A 21,039-nucleotide genomic window follows, 5' to 3' on the forward strand; every position below is an offset into this window, starting at 1 on the left:
CCTGGGCTTTGAGCAGAGCTGCGTGGAGTTCGGAGGGAAACAGCAGCTCCGGCAGCTCCCTGCAAAACTGTTTGACCAGAGTGGCCACGTCGTAGGGGGGGGCCGAGGACAGACACCCCTCTCCACAGTTCAGCTTGGCCTAAAACGGACAGGAAAGACATCACAATTCATATCTGCACTTTGAATTTATTTACATCTACTCAGAGACATGCTTTTGTTATTTAATCTGCCCAGTTTGGTATAAAATTTAAAATAGCCATCAGTATGATCATAGTTGAATCAACATCTACAAGTGTTTAAAAAAAAACAACCCAAAAAACCAAAAACAGGAATGTCGTATTGTAGTTTGTTTTAGGTGATTGTACCTAAAAATGTGGCAACTGTGATGTCATTAAAGAACCAGTATTTGCTGAAACCACCAGATGTCGCTGTTGCTCCAGCAAAGATTAAATTATTCTAACCTAACAAAAAAGGTCACAATCTTACCCTGAGGGTCCTAATGCGTGGAAGAGCGCCTGGTTTCCTGAACAGGCCCACAGTCCCGGCACGCTCCACAAGAAATGAGCACGCATCCACCAGAAAGCTGAGACACAAATCATTCTCAAAATGTCTATGTCTAATATTTTGTCCTATAAAATGATACCAACAAAAAACAACTTTCCAGTCTTGCCGTTTTACACTCACCAGGGCACGAGGCCAAACTCAGGAATGTATCGCCGGGGCAAATTTCCCAGAGGAACACCAAAGACCTTTTCACCGCTGATTAACAGTCGGTCTTTTTTCTTCTCTAAGGTCTTCACAGATATCCCGTACAGGACTTGAAGGTGAAACCGAATCACGTTACTGTCGATAACCATGATTTCACCGGAACAACTTAAAAAAAACTAAGCAGTTCAAAGTGTTTCACTGAGTCACCATAATCCCTTTAACTCACAGGGTAAAATCACCTGCGACTGAAGGAGCCGGACTTTATTATGCTCATCAATATCACCTGTGAAGGAAGAGTGGTGCGTTCAGGTGACATGGGGAGGATGGTAGAAAGGAGATTTTCTGGCTTCAAACGTAACTCCCTTCAGATCTTAGGTGGCCATTGATCCATTTTTCAGTCACGACTAAAGAAATACTTGTAGTCATGTTGTAAGCATGATTAAATAAGCACACATTTATCTCTGTTTTAGCCTTTTATCGACAGTAAACTAGTATTTTTCACTTCTGAACAGCAAACTTTTGTAGAATTGCTGAAAACAGTGTCTGACACAACAGAGAGATTTATAAGTTTTACTCGCGTTTCAGTGGTTCAGGGTGAAGAGATCTTAACAACAAGCCCTGAAAATGCAAGTGTGAAAGCATTTGTGTGAATTTATTGTGCACATTCAGTCTAACTCAATGTACCCCAAATGGTAGGCCTACTTCTGCATTTGCTCGGTTGCGGTTTCAAATCGTGGGGGTACAACTTACAAAATTGACAGAGAATCACTGGTCATGAATTAGGGTGTCCATGTAGGCTTCAAATTCTGTCCGTTTTTTTTTTATGTTCTTTGTAATTGGACTTGAGGTTTTTCTGAAATAACGCTAAAAGTTCTGGCCTCGGGTTAGGAAAAGATTTCCACTCTATATTTGGTCCTAATATTCCACATTTTAATACATTGATCGTTGGCCTGACCTGCTGCCATTTCTTTTTTCATTTCAGTAGGTGTATCTATTTTTCAGAATTAGTTGTAATTAATTAAATTTAATTACAGGTTGTTGTTTTTTTGTCCTGAACTTGTTGCTCCTTCTGTGTGTTTAATGTCTGCTTTCAAAAAATGTCCATCAGGATTTGGTTGAAGTTGAACATAAAGAATAAATACTGATGAGTGTGATCACCATTTTAACCAAATATTGTTCTCAACAAGCTGATATATATATATCGTCGGATAGGGTCATGGAAATGCTCGCCACCTGCACGTTGAGACAGACTCCAGTTCTGCAGAATACTGTTAAAAGCAACTATTTTTATTACAACAGTACATGTATATACAGCAAAAGGAACAGTAGAAATAGATACGGAAGAAAAGCTGGTGTGGGCGGTGTCTGGGTTTTTGGTGTTGGTTGGAGATTTAGAAGCACTTCCTGTGGACGATGGAGGGGCCTGCCTCATCGTACTCCTGCTTGCTGATCCACATCTGCTGGAAGGTGGACAGGGAGGCCAGGATGGAGCCGCCGATCCAGACGGAGTATTTCCTCTCAGGGGGAGCGATGATCTGCAGGGAAGGGGAGAGGTGGAGGTGAGGTGGAGGTGAGTACGAGATTACATTCACAATAGTGATATATATTGAACTCGTCCACTTCCTCTTCATCACAGGAGGCTTTGACCCGTCGGGCTCACCTTGATCTTCATGGTGCTGGGGGCCAGGGCGGTGATCTCCTTCTGCATACGGTCAGCAATACCAGGGTACATGGTGGTACCGCCGGACAGCACGTTGTTGGCGTACAGGTCCTTACGGATATCGATGTCGCACTTCATGATGCTGTTGTACGCGGTCTCATGGATACCAGCAGACTCCATACCTGGGAAGGTGAGATGTGAAAAGGTAAGCGCCTGAACGCCTCATAATGAAGTGTGTACTAACTCAAGAATAATAAAAAAACAAAATACTGATCATAGCCTGATATTATTTGCAGTGTTTTGGAGTAAAAGAAAAAAGCAAAAGGCAAAATATGAAACTGAAGGTCTTTTCTATTTAGCTTAAGCACTTTATAAACCTTTAACAAACAACTTTATACCATAGTATACTGTTACTGTAAGCAGATATATGAGCATTGTATGTATGTGTTATTCAATGCAGTATTTGTCATAAATTATAACTTTTCCTATTTCCTATTAATACAACAACTGTATATTGCCTGTTATTATTTGCTTCAATCTGCTTGCAACTACATTAAAGTGTGTTTTAAACTATTAATATTAAATATCAAATGCTGCCTACATGCTAGATAAGGGATGTTAAAGGAAAGTGTGATTGATTTCTGCTACTACTTTTTATTTTTCACAGATTATTGGGCCAAATCATCAGCAATTTTTTTGGATATTGTTAAAAAATTACTTTCCTACCCTGTTATCGTTATGAAATCAATTATTATGACTATAATATTACTGTGTGTGTATTTGCGGTGGCTCACCGATGAAGGAAGGCTGGAACAGGGTCTCGGGGCAGCGGAAACGCTCGTTGCCGATGGTGATGACCTGACCGTCGGGCAGCTCGTAGCTCTTCTCCAGGGAGGAGGAGGAGGCGGCGGTGGCCATCTCGTTCTCGAAGTCCAGAGCCACGTAGCACAGCTTCTCCTTGATGTCGCGGACAATCTCACGTTCAGCTGGAGGGAGAATAAAGTGTCAAAGTTCAGTCAAACAGTCTCTCAAGACAAATAACCAGACACTCTGAGAAATGAATAGATTCATTCATGAGTAAATGCCCCTTCAGTCACGATTTCAAAGTATAAAACAACTCATTCATTCTCTTATAAATGAAAAGTGGCATTTATATTCATGATTATATGCACTACTTTTTGCTGCTACTTGGCCTAATGTGACCAATAGCTTATGGTTAACGGACGTTACGAAGTCAGTTCCTGGACTTCACTCATTCCTCTGTTATGTTTCAGCCTGTATTTTCATTACCTGGTTGCGGGGAGTTAAGGAAATTGTAAGTAAATTAGTTACATTACTTTACTTTTGTGCACTACACAAAAGTTAACATACAAAACAATTGACATCGCATTGTTATGAATAAAACTAACCTACTCAATAGAATATACAATAGCCAAATTAGCTCCACCTCGACCAACTGCAGCATTCAAACGTTGCCTACTCATAAATGAATGAATAATAATAATGATTAAATAGCCTATATAACCAAATAAAAATAACCTCTGAAAAGGGCTATTCTGCAAAATATTTTACCAATAGTAATGTTTTACTGAGTTAAATTTGAATGCAGTGGTTTGACTTGGAGGTATTGTGACTTTACTTTGGATTATTATTACTTTTACTTCAGTAAAAGATTTGAGTACTTTACTATTGAATTTCAGGTGCCATCGTTGAACAAAAGTGACTGAATATAACCTTTTAGAAAACATTTCAATCTTAAATTGAATCCGTTTTTTTTTTGTTTTCAGGCAATTGTTTCAGACTGCTGGTTGTGAAGCCTTCTTACCAGTGGTGACGAAGGAGTAGCCACGCTCAGTCAGGATCTTCATCAGGTAGTCAGTCAGGTCGCGACCGGCCAGATCCAGGCGCATGATGGCGTGGGGCAGAGCGTAACCCTCATAGATGGGCACGTTGTGGGTCACACCATCACCGGAGTCCAGCACGATACCTGTCCGACGAAAGACGCAGTTTGTCAGAGGAGAACGTATAAAGTGTGAAGTTTAGTTGTTCTGCGATGTTGAGGAGTCAAAGACCTTTGGCAGAGACTCACCGGTGGTACGACCGGAGGCGTACAGGGACAGCACAGCCTGGATGGCCACGTACATGGCGGGGACGTTGAAGGTCTCAAACATGATCTGGGTCATCTTCTCCCTGTTGGCCTTGGGGTTGAGGGGGGCCTCAGTCAGCAGGGTGGGGTGCTCCTCCGGGGCCACACGGAGCTCGTTGTAGAAGGTGTGGTGCCAGATCTGTGAAACAAGGACAGGCAGGAGGAATTGTAGCAGATGTAGCACTTCTCCACTCATTTTCCAATCACGTAAAGTAACCCATGTAGAAACATCAGTGCCACTTGCGTCTCACCTTCTCCATGTCGTCCCAGTTGGTGATGATGCCGTGCTCGATGGGGTACTTCAGAGTCAAGATACCCCTCTTGCTCTGGGCCTCGTCTCCCACGTAGCTGTCCTTCTGACCCATACCCACCATCACACCCTGCGAATGAAGGAAAACGCATCTCAGAAAAACTCAAGATCGAGACGGACACCACCACAACTACCTGCAGAAATGTGATCTTTCAGAAACTTAGGGTCCTCTTTCGTTAGTCTAACCTGGTGACGGGGGCGTCCAACAATGGATGGGAAGACAGCACGGGGAGCGTCATCACCGGCAAACCCAGCCTTGACCAGGCCGGAGCCGTTGTCGCACACCAGGGCGGTGGTCTCGTCGTCGTCACACATGTTTGGTCTGTTTTTGGCTGGCCTTCTGCAACAGACGGATGGAGACGGGAACAATGTGATTCAAAGAAATGCTTCATTTTGTCTGGATCAGAATTACAGTTCAAGGTTCTTAGTAAGAACAGAGTGATTATTTTCAGCAGGAAAGAAGATCCCCATCATGTTTAAAGGTGTAATATTTCCATTTAAAGTCTAAAAGGAAGATCGTTTCGCACAAAAACAAAAACAAAAACAAAAAAACATGCAACTCTGAGAAACAATGTCGCGCCATGTTCAGTGTGAAAACACCTCTGAGTGCTCTAATCTCATCTCCGATTCTTACAGCTGCCCGAAAAGCCAAAACGGGACATGGCCCAAAGCCCCACACACACTCTCGGGTCTATTTTCAGCGTCGGGACTCTTGTCGCCCCCCCCCCTCCGCCTCTACAACCCCTCCTCTGTGTCTCATCATTAAGCCAGAGCCGGTTAACAGCTGAGGCGGTGTGTCTTTTGACAAGTGGCAGCGGAGGCCTGTGTGTCCTCTCAGCTGTCGCCACATAGTGGACTCCTCTGTTTAGATCCGGACCATGTGCTCTGATCCTTTCCAGGATCTCTGGCCTCAGCCTGCCTCCCAAGTGGCAGCATCATCGTCCTTCATGGAGTCCTCCCCGTTCAAATCCACAACTGGAAGAGCGGTTTCATAGCTGCTGTAGTATTCACTGTAATGCTTTCATGGAATTCAGCCTCATAATGCAAATGAGACTAATGAAGCAGAACTTTGATGAAGGCATCGTTACAGTGACAGTTTTTCTGTCAGCTTGACCAAAAGTCTACATGAGCAAAATATGATGTCACTATTGACAATACCTGGAGATCACACTTCTATCTATCCAGCCTAAAATCTCCCCCCTGATGTTCCTGTAGAAGATTGAGTCTGATATTTCAGGCTAAAATTGTTTAACTTTTGTATATTTTTGCAAATTAGTGCCATAAAAGGAGTTAGACACAGAAAACTTGCAATCAAACTTAACTTTAAAAGCATTTTTTATGAAATAATAAAAATAAATTGGATTACACTTTACCTCAATGTGCCTATGATATCATATAACTAAATATTGTCATTACGAGATTGGGCAACTTGATAAAACAATTTTTTTTCAATTTTTAAGAAAAGCATTCACTTTAAGCTGTAAAGAGCTTAAAGAGTTCTTATCATTTGAATGCAGATAAGACTTCCATTTGATAAAGTTCCCACAATAAATAGTATGTCAGAGGAGTACTTTCCCTGCTATGGATTACATCTCATGTGAAACACTGATTTCTTCAGCTCCTCTGGTATTTAAGAAGTCAGTTTTAAGTTATCTATCTATTCTATTTATAGAAGTATATCAGCGCTAATTGAACCTCAAGCTTTCTCAGGTTGTATCTGACCTTAGTTAGAGATGCTTGCCTGTGACTCCATAGCAAGCATCTCACATCCTGCATCCTTAACCTCACATCCTTTTTCACATTCTCCAGATACCGCAACAGTCTCTGAATCGTTCAACATCAAATTCTCCCCACTTTTCTCCCATCCTGCCCTGTTCTCATTCATCCTTCGCTAACAACAAATCATACAAGACTCAAACAAGAATCAAAAACAACTCCAAACTGTAAAATAAAATACTGCATATCCATGATGTGGCAGTAATATCTCCTAGTGGCAGCATCTACTCATCTTCTCTGACCCCAAACAGCTGAAACACAGAAAGCAGACTGAAAAAGGGGGACTCACCAAGTTGTAACCACAAGACTGGAGTTTCCACTGGGACAAAGGGGCGAGGGTGCGAGGGGGTCCTTAAATATGTCTCAGCGTCCTGAGGCCAGGGGCTGGTGGGCGGGCTCGGGAGTTCACACAAGCCCAAATTAAGTGCTGCTCAGCAAAATGGTTCAGTAAAGTGGATCCTGTGTCAGGGACACCACCAAACTGGAGAGACGTTGCCTTGGAGATGAAAAAGCCACCGACTGAAGTAAGAAATAAAAAGCAGCACGTGGGACTTCTATTGAAGATGGATGATTCTGTATAAGGACTGAAAAGTTTGAACAGGTTATGTGTGATAAATGATGTCATATATGTATGTTATCTTTGACTGATGACCTTTATGTTACATTTAAATGGCAAAATTAACTTTTGAGACAAAAAAAACACTCATTTGAACACAAGAATACTGTATCTAATGTTACTTTAGGTGGCAAATTACTTATGTGGATTCTTTCAAATTCAAAGCTGCAGGCAGATCAGTACATTTAAAAGCTATATCATTTGTAATAAGTTCAGATTCCTGCTTCACACGTAGCAGCATCTTTTCTCCCACTCATACTTTGTGGCGCTGCCCCTCAGGTCCCTAAGGATGTGTTAATATGACTAAGCTCCAACGGGGCACTGTGCGTGTGCGCGATCGCCGGGTGTGATGGTAATATGAGATCTCGCCTGAGCAATCTGGTTAAGGAGCCGTCTGAGGGAAACTGCCGGTGACGGTTTGCCAGTGTTGTGGCATGTGTGAAGATGGATGGAGGAAAGGGGAGGGGAAGGGGGGGGGCCCAAAAACATGCCAGACAGCTGAGAGGCAATATTGTAAGGAGGGAGGGAGGGGGGGTTCGGGAAGGCCAGTGCCCAGACCTCCAACAGACGACAGATCTCTGGGACGGCCTGTGCAGGGAGCGTCTAGGAACAGTCCTCGGCTCTGATTGGCTCCAGTGTCTCCTTTTAGGGAAATGGAGTGCAGCAGGTGCCAGCGGCTGCACGTCGCCACACACCGAGGGGTACAGAGCGGCGGGCCAGCTCGGGCTCCTGATTCGTCACCTCATGCTGCAGCCCTATCCGGTCCCCTGTGAGTGCAATGAGAATGTAAATACCCTCCACACCATCAACACTCTGAAATACTCCATTTGTAGCCATGTGCTGCGATGTACCTCAGAAAAGAGACACTACTAACCTACTTGTTTATTTCTATTCCAGGCTTTTTCATAACGGAGACCTCAGGTACCTTCAAATCTTGCATCTCGGGCATCTGATGACACCGTGCGTAAAGTGAATCACTACAATCTGTACAAGTTAGGCTTATTTTTGAGTGTAGTTTTGTGAGTCTTGTATTGTAACGGGGGTAAAATATCTGACCAGCGATCTCAGTATTATCCACCCAATAAAAGAGAAATAACTCTCAGTTTAAAGTGTCATTTGGGATGACATCAGCAAGCACGACAGGCATGTTCGGCCCGTGTTGACGTTGAATGTACGAGACGCGGTCATATCTGAGCTCAATGATGTTCTTCTATATTTAAATGTTACAGCAGCAGCAGAGAGAGAGAGAGAGAGAGAGAGAGAGTGAACACAGAGCTTCTGGAGGTTTTTTTTTTTGCCCTCTGATGGTCTGCAGCAACAGTCAGCAGTGCAAGAAGCATTTAGATCATGAACACACACACATAGATCAGATATTATGGATGAAGAGAAGAGAAAGTAGAGCATTCAAATATTTACTTCATTGCATTACCTTAAGATGAACTGTAAAAATCAAACAAAAAAAATGTATCAGGGTGGCTCCTGTCTTAAGGTATATTATATTTAGTGGTTTAAATTATTGAAGAATGTAACACTTAAGTGGTTCTTTTAATATTAAACTTATTGTGATTGAGTTCATTCGAACTGCTTCACATCTCGTTCTGCATTTAATCTAGAGCAATGCATCATGTTGTTTGCAAAGTCTTAATATAAGAATTAAACAGTTAGTCTAACTGAAATCAATAAAGTGGAGATAAACGTACAATATGTCTTTTTTTTTTCTTTTTTTTTTCTGTCATGGAGTTTAGTTCTAAAATGGAAAAACTCAAAAGTACCTGAAAACCGTACTTCAGTGCAGTACTTGAGTAAATCTATTTAATTACTTTCTACCGACGACAGTCCAAATTCATTGCAAAGCATCAATCATTTATAATTTCATTGACTGTCTGGTGAATAAAACAAATTGACAACAAAGAAAGCAGTTCAACGTGAGATTATTATCATGACCTCGGTGGTAGGATTCTGAATGAGTTGACAAGATTTACACCAATAAAACCTGTTCAATTGAACTAATTTCTGCTGTATATGTTTCAAGTGTGTGCTTAACACAACCTAACTTGTTCTGTAACTGAGCTGCATGTTTAAAAAAAAAAAGTAGAGACATCACATAAGTCTTTGGGTGAAACCGCTGCTGTGTTTTGTCAACAGCTCCCTTCAAGTCGGAGAAGCACTTTTTGGCAGAGTGGAGTCTTTATCAGGGCTGAAATGGGCCATGGTTTTCAGGGACATTCATCCTTATAAGGGAACGTAGGAAGCACACGGTTTGTCCGTCTTGACAGCTGCCCCCCACCACCGCCGCCGCCACCCTGCACTCCCCCCCCCCCCTCCACTTCCCAACACACACACACACACACACACACTTAACCAGCTGTTAGTAACAACTGCTTCTGACCAGTGTCTCTAACGTAGACAGGGGTTTGTTTACCATTTGACAAACCTTTTTCTCAGAAAAAACATTGTGCGACACCTGAGCAATATATTTGAAGAAAAGAAAAACTCCCAATTCTTCAGTGTTTGACGGCTGGAAGTTTAAGATTATAAGATTTGATGAAATCAAGCTGATGACCTTCAGTTACATTCAGTTTCACGTGTATATTTTTAATTTCTATGAATGCAAGTATTTCAGATTGAGTAAAAAAAAAGAAAGAAAGAAAAGAGTTCATTGTCTGATCGTCTGATGTTTTGCACATTTCCATAACAGCAGACTATCACTGTCCCTACAGAGGAGTACATTTTGGAAGCAGCTCCCGACAATGATCAGTATTCTTTTCTCGGCCCTGCAGCTCTGCTCCTGGCACCGACAGCCGTTATTGTAATGTGCCACATGCTCGCTGCAAACAGCTGACGGCTCGGCGGCGTTTGACAAACTGCTTGTTGGTTGAAATGTTAATCAGCGCAATCACACCAGTAGACATTTAGTCGTCGTAAATCATTCTCCACGAGTAAAGTGACACAAAACAATTCAACAGCAGCTCATGTCTTGCCAAAAAATGATCAACAGCTCGCTAAAAAAAATTTCCCCTTGTGGGATTAATAAAGTAACTATCTATCTAAATCGGTTTCCACAAAAACTGAACCTTCATGAAGGAGGGATTTATTAGTTTTAGCTCGATGTACAGAAATAAACTAACAACTGTGTGAACAGTCCCATGATGTTCAACTGACTGCACAACTACTGTCAAATATATGTATGAATAAACATGTAAACAATAGTGGATATGCTATAAACAATTAATAATTTCTGATTCATTTCAATTTCTGTCAATCAATCAATCAAATGACAGAAAATACATTGGCAACAATATATATTCCCTTTTAAGTGTGGAATTCATATATAATCCACCTCTTTACAGAAAACTGAACTTTTATTTCCCCTGTTTTACTCAGTAATTATTATCACACTCATGTAACGTCCTGTAATTGTTGGTTATGTGTGCACACCGATTGAAAAAAAAAAAAAGTGGTTAATTCAAATGAGATGTTATGTATCACTACACATGGCAAACCAACCAATCATCCTCTGAGCAGCCCTCTTTCATTATCACTGTGCTTTCAGTACATGACGAGGTGCGTTTCAGTGAGTGCAGTGCAGAGCAGACACCATCGACTGCCAGCGGTTTCTCAGATAATGCCGGCTCTATAAATATATGGAGCGCTTTGAAAGTTTCCATGTCAGCGCTCCATTGTCCTGTGCCATGAGGGGATCTACAAGACCACTTGTGTGTGCATGTGTGTGCGTGTGTGTGTGTGTGTGTGTTATAGTGTGTAAGTGCGCAGTAGTGGGATGTTGAGCCGTGAGGAGGTCCCTGCAGGAAAGATTGCAGTGCCTTTCAAAGAGTGACACCAGGTACATAAAAGTGCAAGCGATATGGCAAGTATATGTGCCACATCTGAGCAGGATCATAAAACATCTTTATTTATCTTCAGTATGTAGGGGCCTCATTGTAACTCACGATTCGGATGTTTTAACTTTTTTAATTGAGGCCAATAAGAAAAATAAATATAACGCTGTTGGGATTCACGTCAAAGCCACAGCTGCTATGATCATAGATATCATTGTAAGACACTAAAAAGTAACCAGCCTACTGGATAATAATGGCACACCTGAACCCTGCAAAGTCAAGCGTGAAATTACTTTTACCAAAAATAAACAAACAAAAAAAACAAATCTGCAATTTCTAAATAAATGGTTTAAGTAAACCCAAATAATTGAGGTGGATGAATATGAAATGCTCACTTCACTGTGCTTGTACTCGCATGTTTAATTTTGAGCACTTTTTTAACATAGCGTACTACCATCATTTCTTCTGCAGAATAGTACCCTTTGAAAATTATGGTTTTTTTTTTAGAAATATAATTCACAGAAGTAAAGAATGGTTGATGAATATGAAATAAAACACCATGCAGGTCTCGTCCTTGTTTGTGGTTTTTAGCTGTTCCTTACTCACGACAATAAGTGTGGATTACGTGAAATGACGCGTTACGTTTCCATCTTACGTTCCAGTGTCCCGGCAGCTGAGCCTTAGCAACCGTAGTGAGTCCCTAGCAACGGTAAAGACGACAAGGAAGCCATTTCTTATACGGTTTTTTTTTTTTTTTTAATGAAGATGGCACATTTTTTTTCCCTCATAAATGTTGGCTATTTCTGTTGTCAATAGTCTAATAATAAATCTAGTCATTCAAGTCATTTAAACTTTTAGTTTGAAAAAGAAAAACATGGAGGACAGAAAGCAAGAAACTCATCCCAAACGAATTTTTATCAACGACGTCGACGGATATTCCTCCAAGCACATCGCCAAGGTGAAGAAGAGAAAGCCTGTATTTATTGTTGTTGGGGGGGGGGAAGAAAAAAGCCCACTACCGGGTAGTCCTCCAGTAATGTTTCTTACCTATTTCGACAGTATTTATCAACGTACGTAGCGGAAGAGATGTCTGAGGACGAGGACGAGGAGGATTCCGCTACACGAGGTGAACCCGTTTTCCAAGTCGTGGGAACTGTGTCCTCCTCTTCCTCCGAGGATGAAGAGTCAGGCTGTCTGGAGCTGTATACGGTAAGTCAGGCATAAAATAATAAATTAATTAAAAAAAAATTTTTTTTAAATGGATATTAAATGCTGGATTTTTTTTTTATTTCTTTGTTAAAAGAAATGCATGTTGCTTTACGCAGTGGTGGGAAGGAAGTGTAAGTTAATTCATTTTAAGCATATGATCGACTTGGACATGATTTGATTAATTGCTACAGTTTTAATACACTTTTTTTTGGTGCAAAATTCAAATACTTGTCGTTAATATAATAATGTCACATGTATGATATCCTTCGGTACGATCCTTAGGAGTAGTTCATTCTGCATTGTTGGCTCTTTTACTTTTATTTAAGTACATTTGAATGCAAGAATTAATTGTAAAAGAGATTAAAAAAAAAAAAAGTTTTTATCCAAACAGGGACATCTTGAAGTTAAATTGTATTTCTGCAAATAAAATCCAAAATATTCTAACACAACCTCCTTTTGTAGTCACCAACCATGGATGAGCTCCTTCAGCACCTGCTGGAGTGTGACGTGGTCGTGTACAACGTTTCAGAAAGTGCAACGCAGCAGCAGGTTGAAGAAGCAACGTGGGTACTGACAGGTGGGGGACTGAGATACAGGCTTATGTTTTGGTGGCTTAATGAGATCCATATCTCTTAAAATATATATATTTGTTTACAAACAGCACTTTTGGCTGAGATGAACAACTTCAATTCTCGGAAAATATTCATCTTAGTCTCCACTGTCATGACGTGGGCCGTGACCAAACCTCGAAATGCGGTGAGCCTGCACGGGGAAGATTTGGGGCAGACTGTCGACTTGTCAGGTTCCTGAAACAAAAGGTGATTTTTTTTGTTTTGTTTTTTTCTCCTCCTAAGGATGAAACAGATGGTGTGATATCAGAGAAAGAGTTTCGAAGAAGAAGGCCTCACCCCAGTTTCAGAAAACACGACGATCTGGAAAGACTCGTGTTAAATTTGCCTCAAGCGGTACGTAGACGCTGATGATAATCTCAATGTTCTTCAAAACACATGACAACATTTCAGTAGCAGTTTATTCTGCTTTCGTAACAATTCGGTGCAAATTGTTTTCATGAAAACATCTGTCCTGAATTTGACTCTTCCAGAAAAAGTCCAAACTCAAAGGTTATGTTGTGGCTAGCGGTCTTCAGTACGGAAAGGGAGAGAACCTCTTTCACTACTTTTTCAAGGTGGATATTAACAAAATAACCTCGGTGACACGTTATACTACGTGTCTTTGTTGATACTGCCGGTGTAATTTTGTATTTTCTTCCAGGTTTCTTGGTTGATGCAGCTTCCAAAAGTTCCCATTTTTGGAGAGGGCACAAATCGTATTCCGATGATTCACGTATACGACCTCGGAGGGTGATTTTAATCAACTGTCCTCTTACATACATCTGGAGGTAATCGATGCAGAGCTGAACTGACTGTGTTTGTTTCACAGAGTGATACAAAACATCATCGAAATCAAGCCAAGGTTGAAGTACATTCTTGCCATCGATGATTCCACGAACACTTTGGAGGATATCGTAAAGGTAATCTTTGTAATAAACAATCATGCCGCGCATGGCTGCGGTAGAATGTGTTTCTGATCTTTTGGCAATGAAAGAAAGAAAATTGTTCAAATTAACACAAAAACAACCTGTTCTGACCTCCAATCTCGTTAGATGATAAGTGATGTGCTTGGGCCAGAACAAACTCACAACTTACCAATGCAGGAAGCCATCGACATGAAGGCATTCAAGGTGCAGTCCGTGATTATTGTTATTATTATTTTGTGTTTGTTTGTGCCTCTCATAAACATCTGCATCATGTTGCCCCTCTGCGGTACATTGTTGCATCGGTATTTCACTCAGAAATATTTGGTGTTAAACATATTGTGAATCATTTTTTCGTCTCCCATTTCAGCCAGAGGAACTGGAGTGCCTAAATATCAACCTCCGCCTGGACGCTTCTATTGTCAAAGACACTTTCAACATGCACTGGACGTCTGAAGTGGGGATGGTTAATAACATGGAGAGCATTGTGGAGGAATACAAAGAGACCATGCGGCTGTTTGTGAGTGTACAAGTCCTTTAAATAAGAGAGTTACAATCATTACTCGTAGTTGTATATGGCCAGTTTGTACTGGATACGGTTTATACAAGGCTTCAAAGCATCTACTGATGCTTTGTATCCCAAAATCCCAGAATATGTACTTAAGTCTCAGTCGTACGTGCATGTGGCCATGACTCCTTTCTTTTCCATTTATTTTGCAGCCAGTAAGAATCTGCCTGGTTGGACCTCCAGCTGTGGGGAAAACCACTATTGCAGAGAAGCTCTGCCATCGTTACCAAATACGTTACATCAAGATCGAAGTCATCATCGAGGAAAAGATCGCACAACTGGTCAGCGGACCTTGTGTTCAAGGCAGATTTCATTTGTCTCTCACTGCCCCAGTGAAACTATGGGAAATATACTGCCCTCTTGTGGAAGTTCTTAAAGAGGAAATGAATAGTTCGAGTCACTTTGACCTTTTATATCAAATCTATGACTTTGACACTCCTCTATGGCAGCAGTGACATATGACATGATAAACATTAAGCATTAATGTGTTATGTCGTTTTCTGTGTGCTGCAGAAGGAGATAGTGGCTGAAGTTGACACTGAAAATGGTAGCAACGAGGAACAGAAAGCTGCACAGAAACAACTGGATGATATTTTTACAGGAATGGCAATAACTGAAGGTTGGTCATAGAAACACAGCCGTGAATAAGAACTATCAAAACCACTTTGAGTCGACGCTTGTGTCGTTAAATCCACAGTTTGTTATGGGATGTGCTCATTGGAAAAGGATTATTTTACTGAAACTTGTTGGATTTGATGTTTCCGTGGCTGTATTTTAAGTGTATTGTTGAACAGAGTGCTTTAGTTTCTCGCTTTTTGTTTAAACCAGTGTTTTCCTCCATCAGGTAAAGTGGTTGACCGTCCAGGTTTTCGCATTTTACAAGAAAAACTGAAGTCTAAGCCGTGTAAGAATCAAGGATTTGTCCTTGATGGCTTCCCTAAAATTTACGAGGAAGCAAAGGTGATTTTTGCTGGTGAGTTTCATCTATGAATTTAGTTGTTGCTAAGTTCAATTGAATTCTTTGTGCTAAAGAGTATCACGTGTTTCAGATGAAGATGCCAAGAACCAGGAATCGGATTCGATGACCAGAATTCCAACGTGCAACAAGAACATCATTCCAGGTTGTCGATCTGACATTAAATCACCACTAAAGTCTAACAGAATTAACTTATTTGCAAAACACTCAAACAATTAAAAAAAATTTATATGTTTTTCAGGGCATATTTTTGCCATAAATGCATCCGATGATTTTCTGATAAATCGAGTACAAGGACTTCCAGAGAGCGTGGTGGAGAAAATGCACTACACCCAGAATGAATTCATCCCTCGCCTGGCGACATACAGACAACTCAGTGAAGCTGAGGAAACACTGCTGGACTACTTTCATGAGCTTGAAATTCACCCAGAACAAATTGGTACGGCCCTCAAAGCCATATTGTTACATATTAGGATACAAGGAGTCAGACAAGTCAAGAACAAAATCACAAATATGGATTAAAAAAAAAAAAAAAATCCTACTAAAACAAATCATCAGTGAGAAAAATGCATAAATGGCAAGTCATAAGTAGAATGATAAAAATGACTCCCTCCAGTATGTGGTATATCATAAAAGATCTGTTTGCGCTGCACATTTTACTTTTGTTTTGCCTTTTGATCACCGAATTTATGCTACAGTGCAATACAGCAGACTTATTGTCTGTTTCTTTGCATTAAAGTTCAACTTGTTCCTCCCCAGAGGTCACCACAGATGATCCAGAGTACACAGACGTTCTGGAGAAGATCGCAGAGACGGTGGGGGTTCCCAAGAATTACGGACGGAATCAAGAAGAATGGGAAGAGGAGAACCGGAGAAAAGAAGAGGAGAGGAAGCAGACACTGGCTGCAGAGGCCGCTGAGAGGAAACACAGGAAGGAGGCGGCGCTGGCTGAGATGGTTGCTCAGTATGAGGACTGGGTGAGCTGAGCGAGGAAGACTCGAGTGTAACATTCACACTCGGTCCAGCAGAGGTCACGCTAACCGTGAGTACAATTATTTGCTCTATTAGCAGAGGAATTTGTTGGAGGTGACGCGACAGGAGGGTGAGCTGCTGGAAGCTCGCTCTCTTCCTCTGAGGAACTACCTGATGAAGTACGTGATGCCCCCGCTCCAGGAGGCCATGGTCGAGTGCTGCAAGATCAAACCGGACGACCCTGTCGACTTTCTGGTATTTACACAGCAGACCCTCCACTATATAATACACTGAAGATCAGGGAGTAGCAGTTCAAATTGTACAAGTACATTGTGTTTTGTTTTTGCAGGCTGAATATCTTTTACAGACGAGTCAACAGAAGTAAATATAACCCTAATGACAACATCTGACCTCCAGCTGCAGGTTTTCAAGCTGTTCAACAGTAAACAACGACATTTGAAAGTATGGTATGAACAAAGTTTGTTGATACCAGTTTTATGATTTAATATTTAATATCGTGACATAAAATTAAAGCAGTGATGCATTGTTGTTACTGGCTTATGATAAATATGAAAACGTTTTGATTACATGCTTGTTAAAAAAAAAAGAAATTCTGTGGATATATGTAATGTATTTTATAGTTACATAAGTGATAAATATTGTATACAAACTCCAGCTGAAAAGAAACTTAATCCTTCCCAGAAATCACATTTAAGGAGAGTACAGACTGGAAAAACCTATAATATTTCCAATATTACCTAGATCTTAAGTAAAAGTAGATACCATGCTGTAAACCTGATATATGCTGCATATATTAATGCCTTTTGGTTGATAAAAAAACAAAACTTAAACACCTGCAAAAAATAAATAAATTAAAAAACATTGGAGAAATCTCAGGTTTCAGCCCTGTTATCTTTTCTAGGTTTGCTTTTTCAACACTAGGTGGCGCAAGGAGTCTTTCTATAAACTTCACACAGTATGAAGAGAAAAAAAAAGCACTTGAAATAAAGTGATTATTTTTCTAAATCCAACCCAAAGACAAGACAGTGCTCATGTTTTATGTTCTGAAACGTATGGGTTTTCTCCTTGCTGCGCTGAATATATTAGTCTGGCAGTGGGGAAAGAAAAATGAAGGCCTTTGTTCTGATATTGTTGTAAACGGTCTCATAAAGTAGGAATGTGTCGCTCCAGTTGTTGTGGTTATCAAAGACAAACTGCAGACACCAGTTTGTCTTTGTAGTTAGTTTGTGGTTGAGGAGCTGTCTGCAGCCTCACTTTCAGAATATAAAAATAAATCTGTCACAACTGAGCAGGAGGAAGGACCCGAACGCACAACTCAAGTCTTTAAGACTTACAGATACATGATGGAACAAAGTCCACAGAGGGAAGAAAACACGAGGACAAACAGTCACAGGTCATCAGCACTTTAGGTGGTGATGACAATATTTCACATTTTGTTGAGCACTGAAATGGCGACACTAATCTCTAGTCTTCACTACATATATATATATTATATCAGTCTGGACATGGATGTAAACTGCAACTTATATATATATATATATATATATATATAATGTTAATTTTATGGCAAACAGAATTCTGGTCACCTCGCGAACATCCACTCTCCTTTTAACTCCGTCTTGGTTTCCGACCACCTGCTGAGGCAAATGCTTGGCTCTTCAGCTGATAAACGCTCCACTATGTTCCCCGCCGACTGTTTGCTGCCTGTCCCGTAATCAGAGCAGTAACGGTGAGTATGTGGCAGAGAGCCAAAAATAATGAGCTGAAACATCTCAAACTGAGCTGAGGAGAGCTGCAGATTCAAGTGACAATTCTCAATCAAAATACTGACTAGAGAAGCTTCAAGTCCACTTGCATTGTTGAATCCCGATTGGAAACTTGTTGACAAAGCAGACAAAGAGAATCGGGGAGCACGTGTGAAGGTTGAGGACTGCTGGTGGTAAAAGGTGGGAACACACCGACAGGCAGGCTGAGAACCAGGCGGTAAGAGTGCAGAAATATTGCACTCTTGTGTTTAGGGGCAGTAAATTAAGCCACAGGCATTTGGACTGAATATTAAAAGTGACAAGGGTAAAAAAAAAAAAAAAAAAAAAACAGGTGATAATTAGCATGAGGTGAAAGGGTCGTGCCCAATCAGCCACAATGAAAGTGTTGGCGGTGGCACTGTGGGAGCTACAGCGGTCCGGGAGAAGCATATTAGGACGGACTTCCCCTGCAGTGAGCAGGTCCAGCTCTGTCACTGGCGTTTAATTTCATATTTATGGGGAGAAATGACGAGTTGTTCTGCCAAACTCCTCGCGTTTCCCATAACTCGTGTGATGTGTTCAGCATATATGTGCGGACGGTGCAGCTTACACTCCAAAAATCAGCCAGCCCCGTCCTCGTTTCCAGTATTTTACTACTGTGAGAGAAGGATATTATCCTGCCTATTAAAGTTTTATTTTATTTTTTTCTTTCCCCATTATGCACTGTGGGCAGGCTTGAAGTAAAAAAAAAAAAAAATAGTTTGCAAATGACATGCTCCATTGCATGCTGGGAAAATGACCTCTTTATGAGACTCACTACCCATCCACTTCATATCTGTTGTATTGCCACAACTACTACTCTTTCATCTGGTTATACTGGGCTGTAAGTAAACAAGGGTAAAACGCTCAGTGCTTTTTGAGGCTGTGCTCTGGCACAGTGGCGCTAAATCCCCAAAATCAGTATGCAAACGTGCTCCTCGTAATAATGCTGACATGATAATGCTAAGAAGGTATAACCATAGGCTGTATATTAAAGTGGATGTAGCTTCCGGGTCTGAAAAGTGAGGCTAATGCTAAAGTGCCTAAACTGCAAAACCGCAGAGTCTCCATAGACTCCCATTCAACTTCTCATAGAATATAAAAGTCTTGAACCGTTTTCATTGCGGCGTCGTTCGTTACAGTCACTCCTTCTTATTAGTTTTCTGGAGGCCGAACTGAAAATAATCCCATCATTCACAAACCCCCCCCCCCCCCCCCACACCCCCACCCCGCCGCCCATCTCGTCCAAATATGGTCACTTCTGGCTCCGAAACAGCAACATGGCGACGGCCGTGAATCCAAACCCGAGGCTTCAGAAGCTCACAAACCAATTTTTGCGCTCGCTTCCGAATCCGAGACGCACGACAAGTAAAGGCCGCGATGTAACGAATGTCACCCACCTTTTGATTTTCATGATAAACTACGCTCCGTTACGTTATGACTCGGTAAGCTGACAGGTGACCTCACACCTCCTCCTCCCCCCTCCACCCACACCCCGCCCTTTCTCCTTAATGAATAGAAAATATACAACGAGAAAGTTCAGCCTCTGACACCTATCCCCGCTGGCAGCCAGAGGTCACTGTCTGGTCCGCCGCAAATGGCTGCTCTCCAGTGGAAAACCTTTAATGCCAGATGCCAGAAATAACAAGACGAGTGAGAACGTTCACCTGAACAAGCGTCAGACGGAAAAGGTAGGTTTAGTTCTGCGGCGCCGGGGCGTCGGCTGGAACGCCGAAGATTAAAGGTGGAAAGAAAGACCTCTTCCCTTGACCTTTTTAAATTGCCTGTTATATTCAACTCGTCTCTTTTTCGGGCACTTTTTCCTTCACAGCGCTTCCCCCTTTTTTTTTTTTTTTTTTCTTGGATACGAAATGTCGTTCTCAGCTTTGTTTCGGTGGACTTTCGTCAGTGACGCTAATTCGAGAAACTCGTGGAATTTGCAGCGGCGTCCGCAGTGTCACCCTCGTATTCGATTCAGTGGTAATAACTTGCAGTTTGTCGTCCTTAAACGAAGCCTTTTGGCCGGGTTTTTTTGTGTGTTTGTGCGTGTCTTTATGTCCTCCTGTGTAAAGGAAACATGTTGTCATCCTCTCCATTCTCCACCTACAACAAACGAGAGGCACAGAGGACTTTTTGTATAAGGAAAAGGAAACTTTTTTTTTTTCCCCCTCTCAATCCACTCCTGTAAAATTACCCATGGTGCCCGGTAGTCTGCACACAGCTTGTCTGTGTGTGTGTGTGTGTGTGCACTGCTGTTACTGGTGGGGACATAAATCTGTTAACATAATCACATTGTGGGGACCTGCCTCCCTTTTGGGGACAAAACACGACTTAAAAATCGTAGAGTTTAAGTTTGAAGACCCGGTTTAAATTTGGGGTAAATATTTTGAAGTGAATGTGAGTCAATGTAATGTCCTCTGAAGTGATGGAAACACAATTATGTGTGTGTGTATTTGCAGGGAAGAGTCAAGAGTGAGGGATGTGGTGGTCTCAGCCATGTTGTTTTATCTGCTAGGCTTCCAGTCACAACAACCTCTACCACCCCTTGTGGTGGTCACACACACACACACACACACACACACACACACACACACACACACACACACACACACACACACACACACACACCACACGATGGAAATAGCATGCTCCCGTGGTGGTCACCCTAACATCTGCTGGTGGTCAAACATGGGAGAAAAGGACCACACACACACACACACACACACACACACACACACACACACACACACACACACACACACACACACACACACACACACACACCCTGATTGGATGAGGAAGTGTAGCGGACCATCTTAGTATTTGTCATTGTGGTAAAACACACACACACACACACACACACACACACACACACACACACACACACACACACACACACACACACACACACACACACACA

The 21,039-nt window shown here is 41.6% G+C and overlaps 2 protein-coding genes across 4 annotated transcripts; one reads left to right on the forward strand and one right to left on the reverse strand.

The window, feature by feature from the left end:
• Positions 1-1,974: 1,974 nt before the first annotated feature.
• On the reverse strand, positions 1,975-12,192 carry LOC138635029 (actin, alpha cardiac muscle). Of its 3 annotated transcripts, none has more exons than XM_069722337.1 (8): positions 12,103-12,192; positions 5,011-5,164; positions 4,766-4,894; positions 4,458-4,653; positions 4,194-4,355; positions 3,163-3,354; positions 2,369-2,550; positions 1,975-2,243 (listed from the first exon to the last, which is right to left on the reverse strand). In XM_069722337.1, exons 2-8 carry the CDS (start codon positions 5,137-5,139, stop codon positions 2,100-2,102), a joined length of 1,134 nt encoding a protein of 377 aa, XP_069578438.1. In that variant the 5' UTR covers positions 5,140-5,164; positions 12,103-12,192; the 3' UTR covers positions 1,975-2,099. The 3 variants fall into 3 exon arrangements, with proteins under 3 accessions (XP_069578438.1, XP_069578436.1, XP_069578437.1); XM_069722335.1 differs by lacking the exon at positions 12,103-12,192 and adding an exon at positions 6,890-7,210; XM_069722336.1 differs by lacking the exon at positions 12,103-12,192 and adding an exon at positions 5,425-5,451.
• LOC138635028 (adenylate kinase 7-like) lies at positions 11,837-17,166 on the forward strand. The gene is made up of 18 exons (XM_069722334.1): positions 11,837-12,013; positions 12,115-12,264; positions 12,727-12,841; positions 12,926-13,020; positions 13,119-13,229; positions 13,367-13,450; positions 13,537-13,625; positions 13,705-13,795; positions 13,928-14,005; positions 14,169-14,318; positions 14,519-14,647; positions 14,880-14,985; positions 15,211-15,339; positions 15,416-15,487; positions 15,584-15,781; positions 16,102-16,319; positions 16,411-16,569; positions 16,664-17,166. Exons 1-18 carry the CDS (start codon positions 11,930-11,932, stop codon positions 16,697-16,699), a joined length of 2,094 nt encoding a protein of 697 aa, XP_069578435.1. The 5' UTR covers positions 11,837-11,929; the 3' UTR covers positions 16,700-17,166.
• Positions 17,167-21,039: the final 3,873 nt, after the last annotated feature.

This window comes from Brachyistius frenatus, unplaced genomic scaffold (assembly GCF_029030835.1).
Source record: "Brachyistius frenatus isolate BFR_SWC_R1_liver_20210118 unplaced genomic scaffold, ASM2903083v1 Contig_286, whole genome shotgun sequence".
Classification (NCBI taxonomy): Eukaryota; Metazoa; Chordata; class Actinopteri; family Embiotocidae; genus Brachyistius; species Brachyistius frenatus.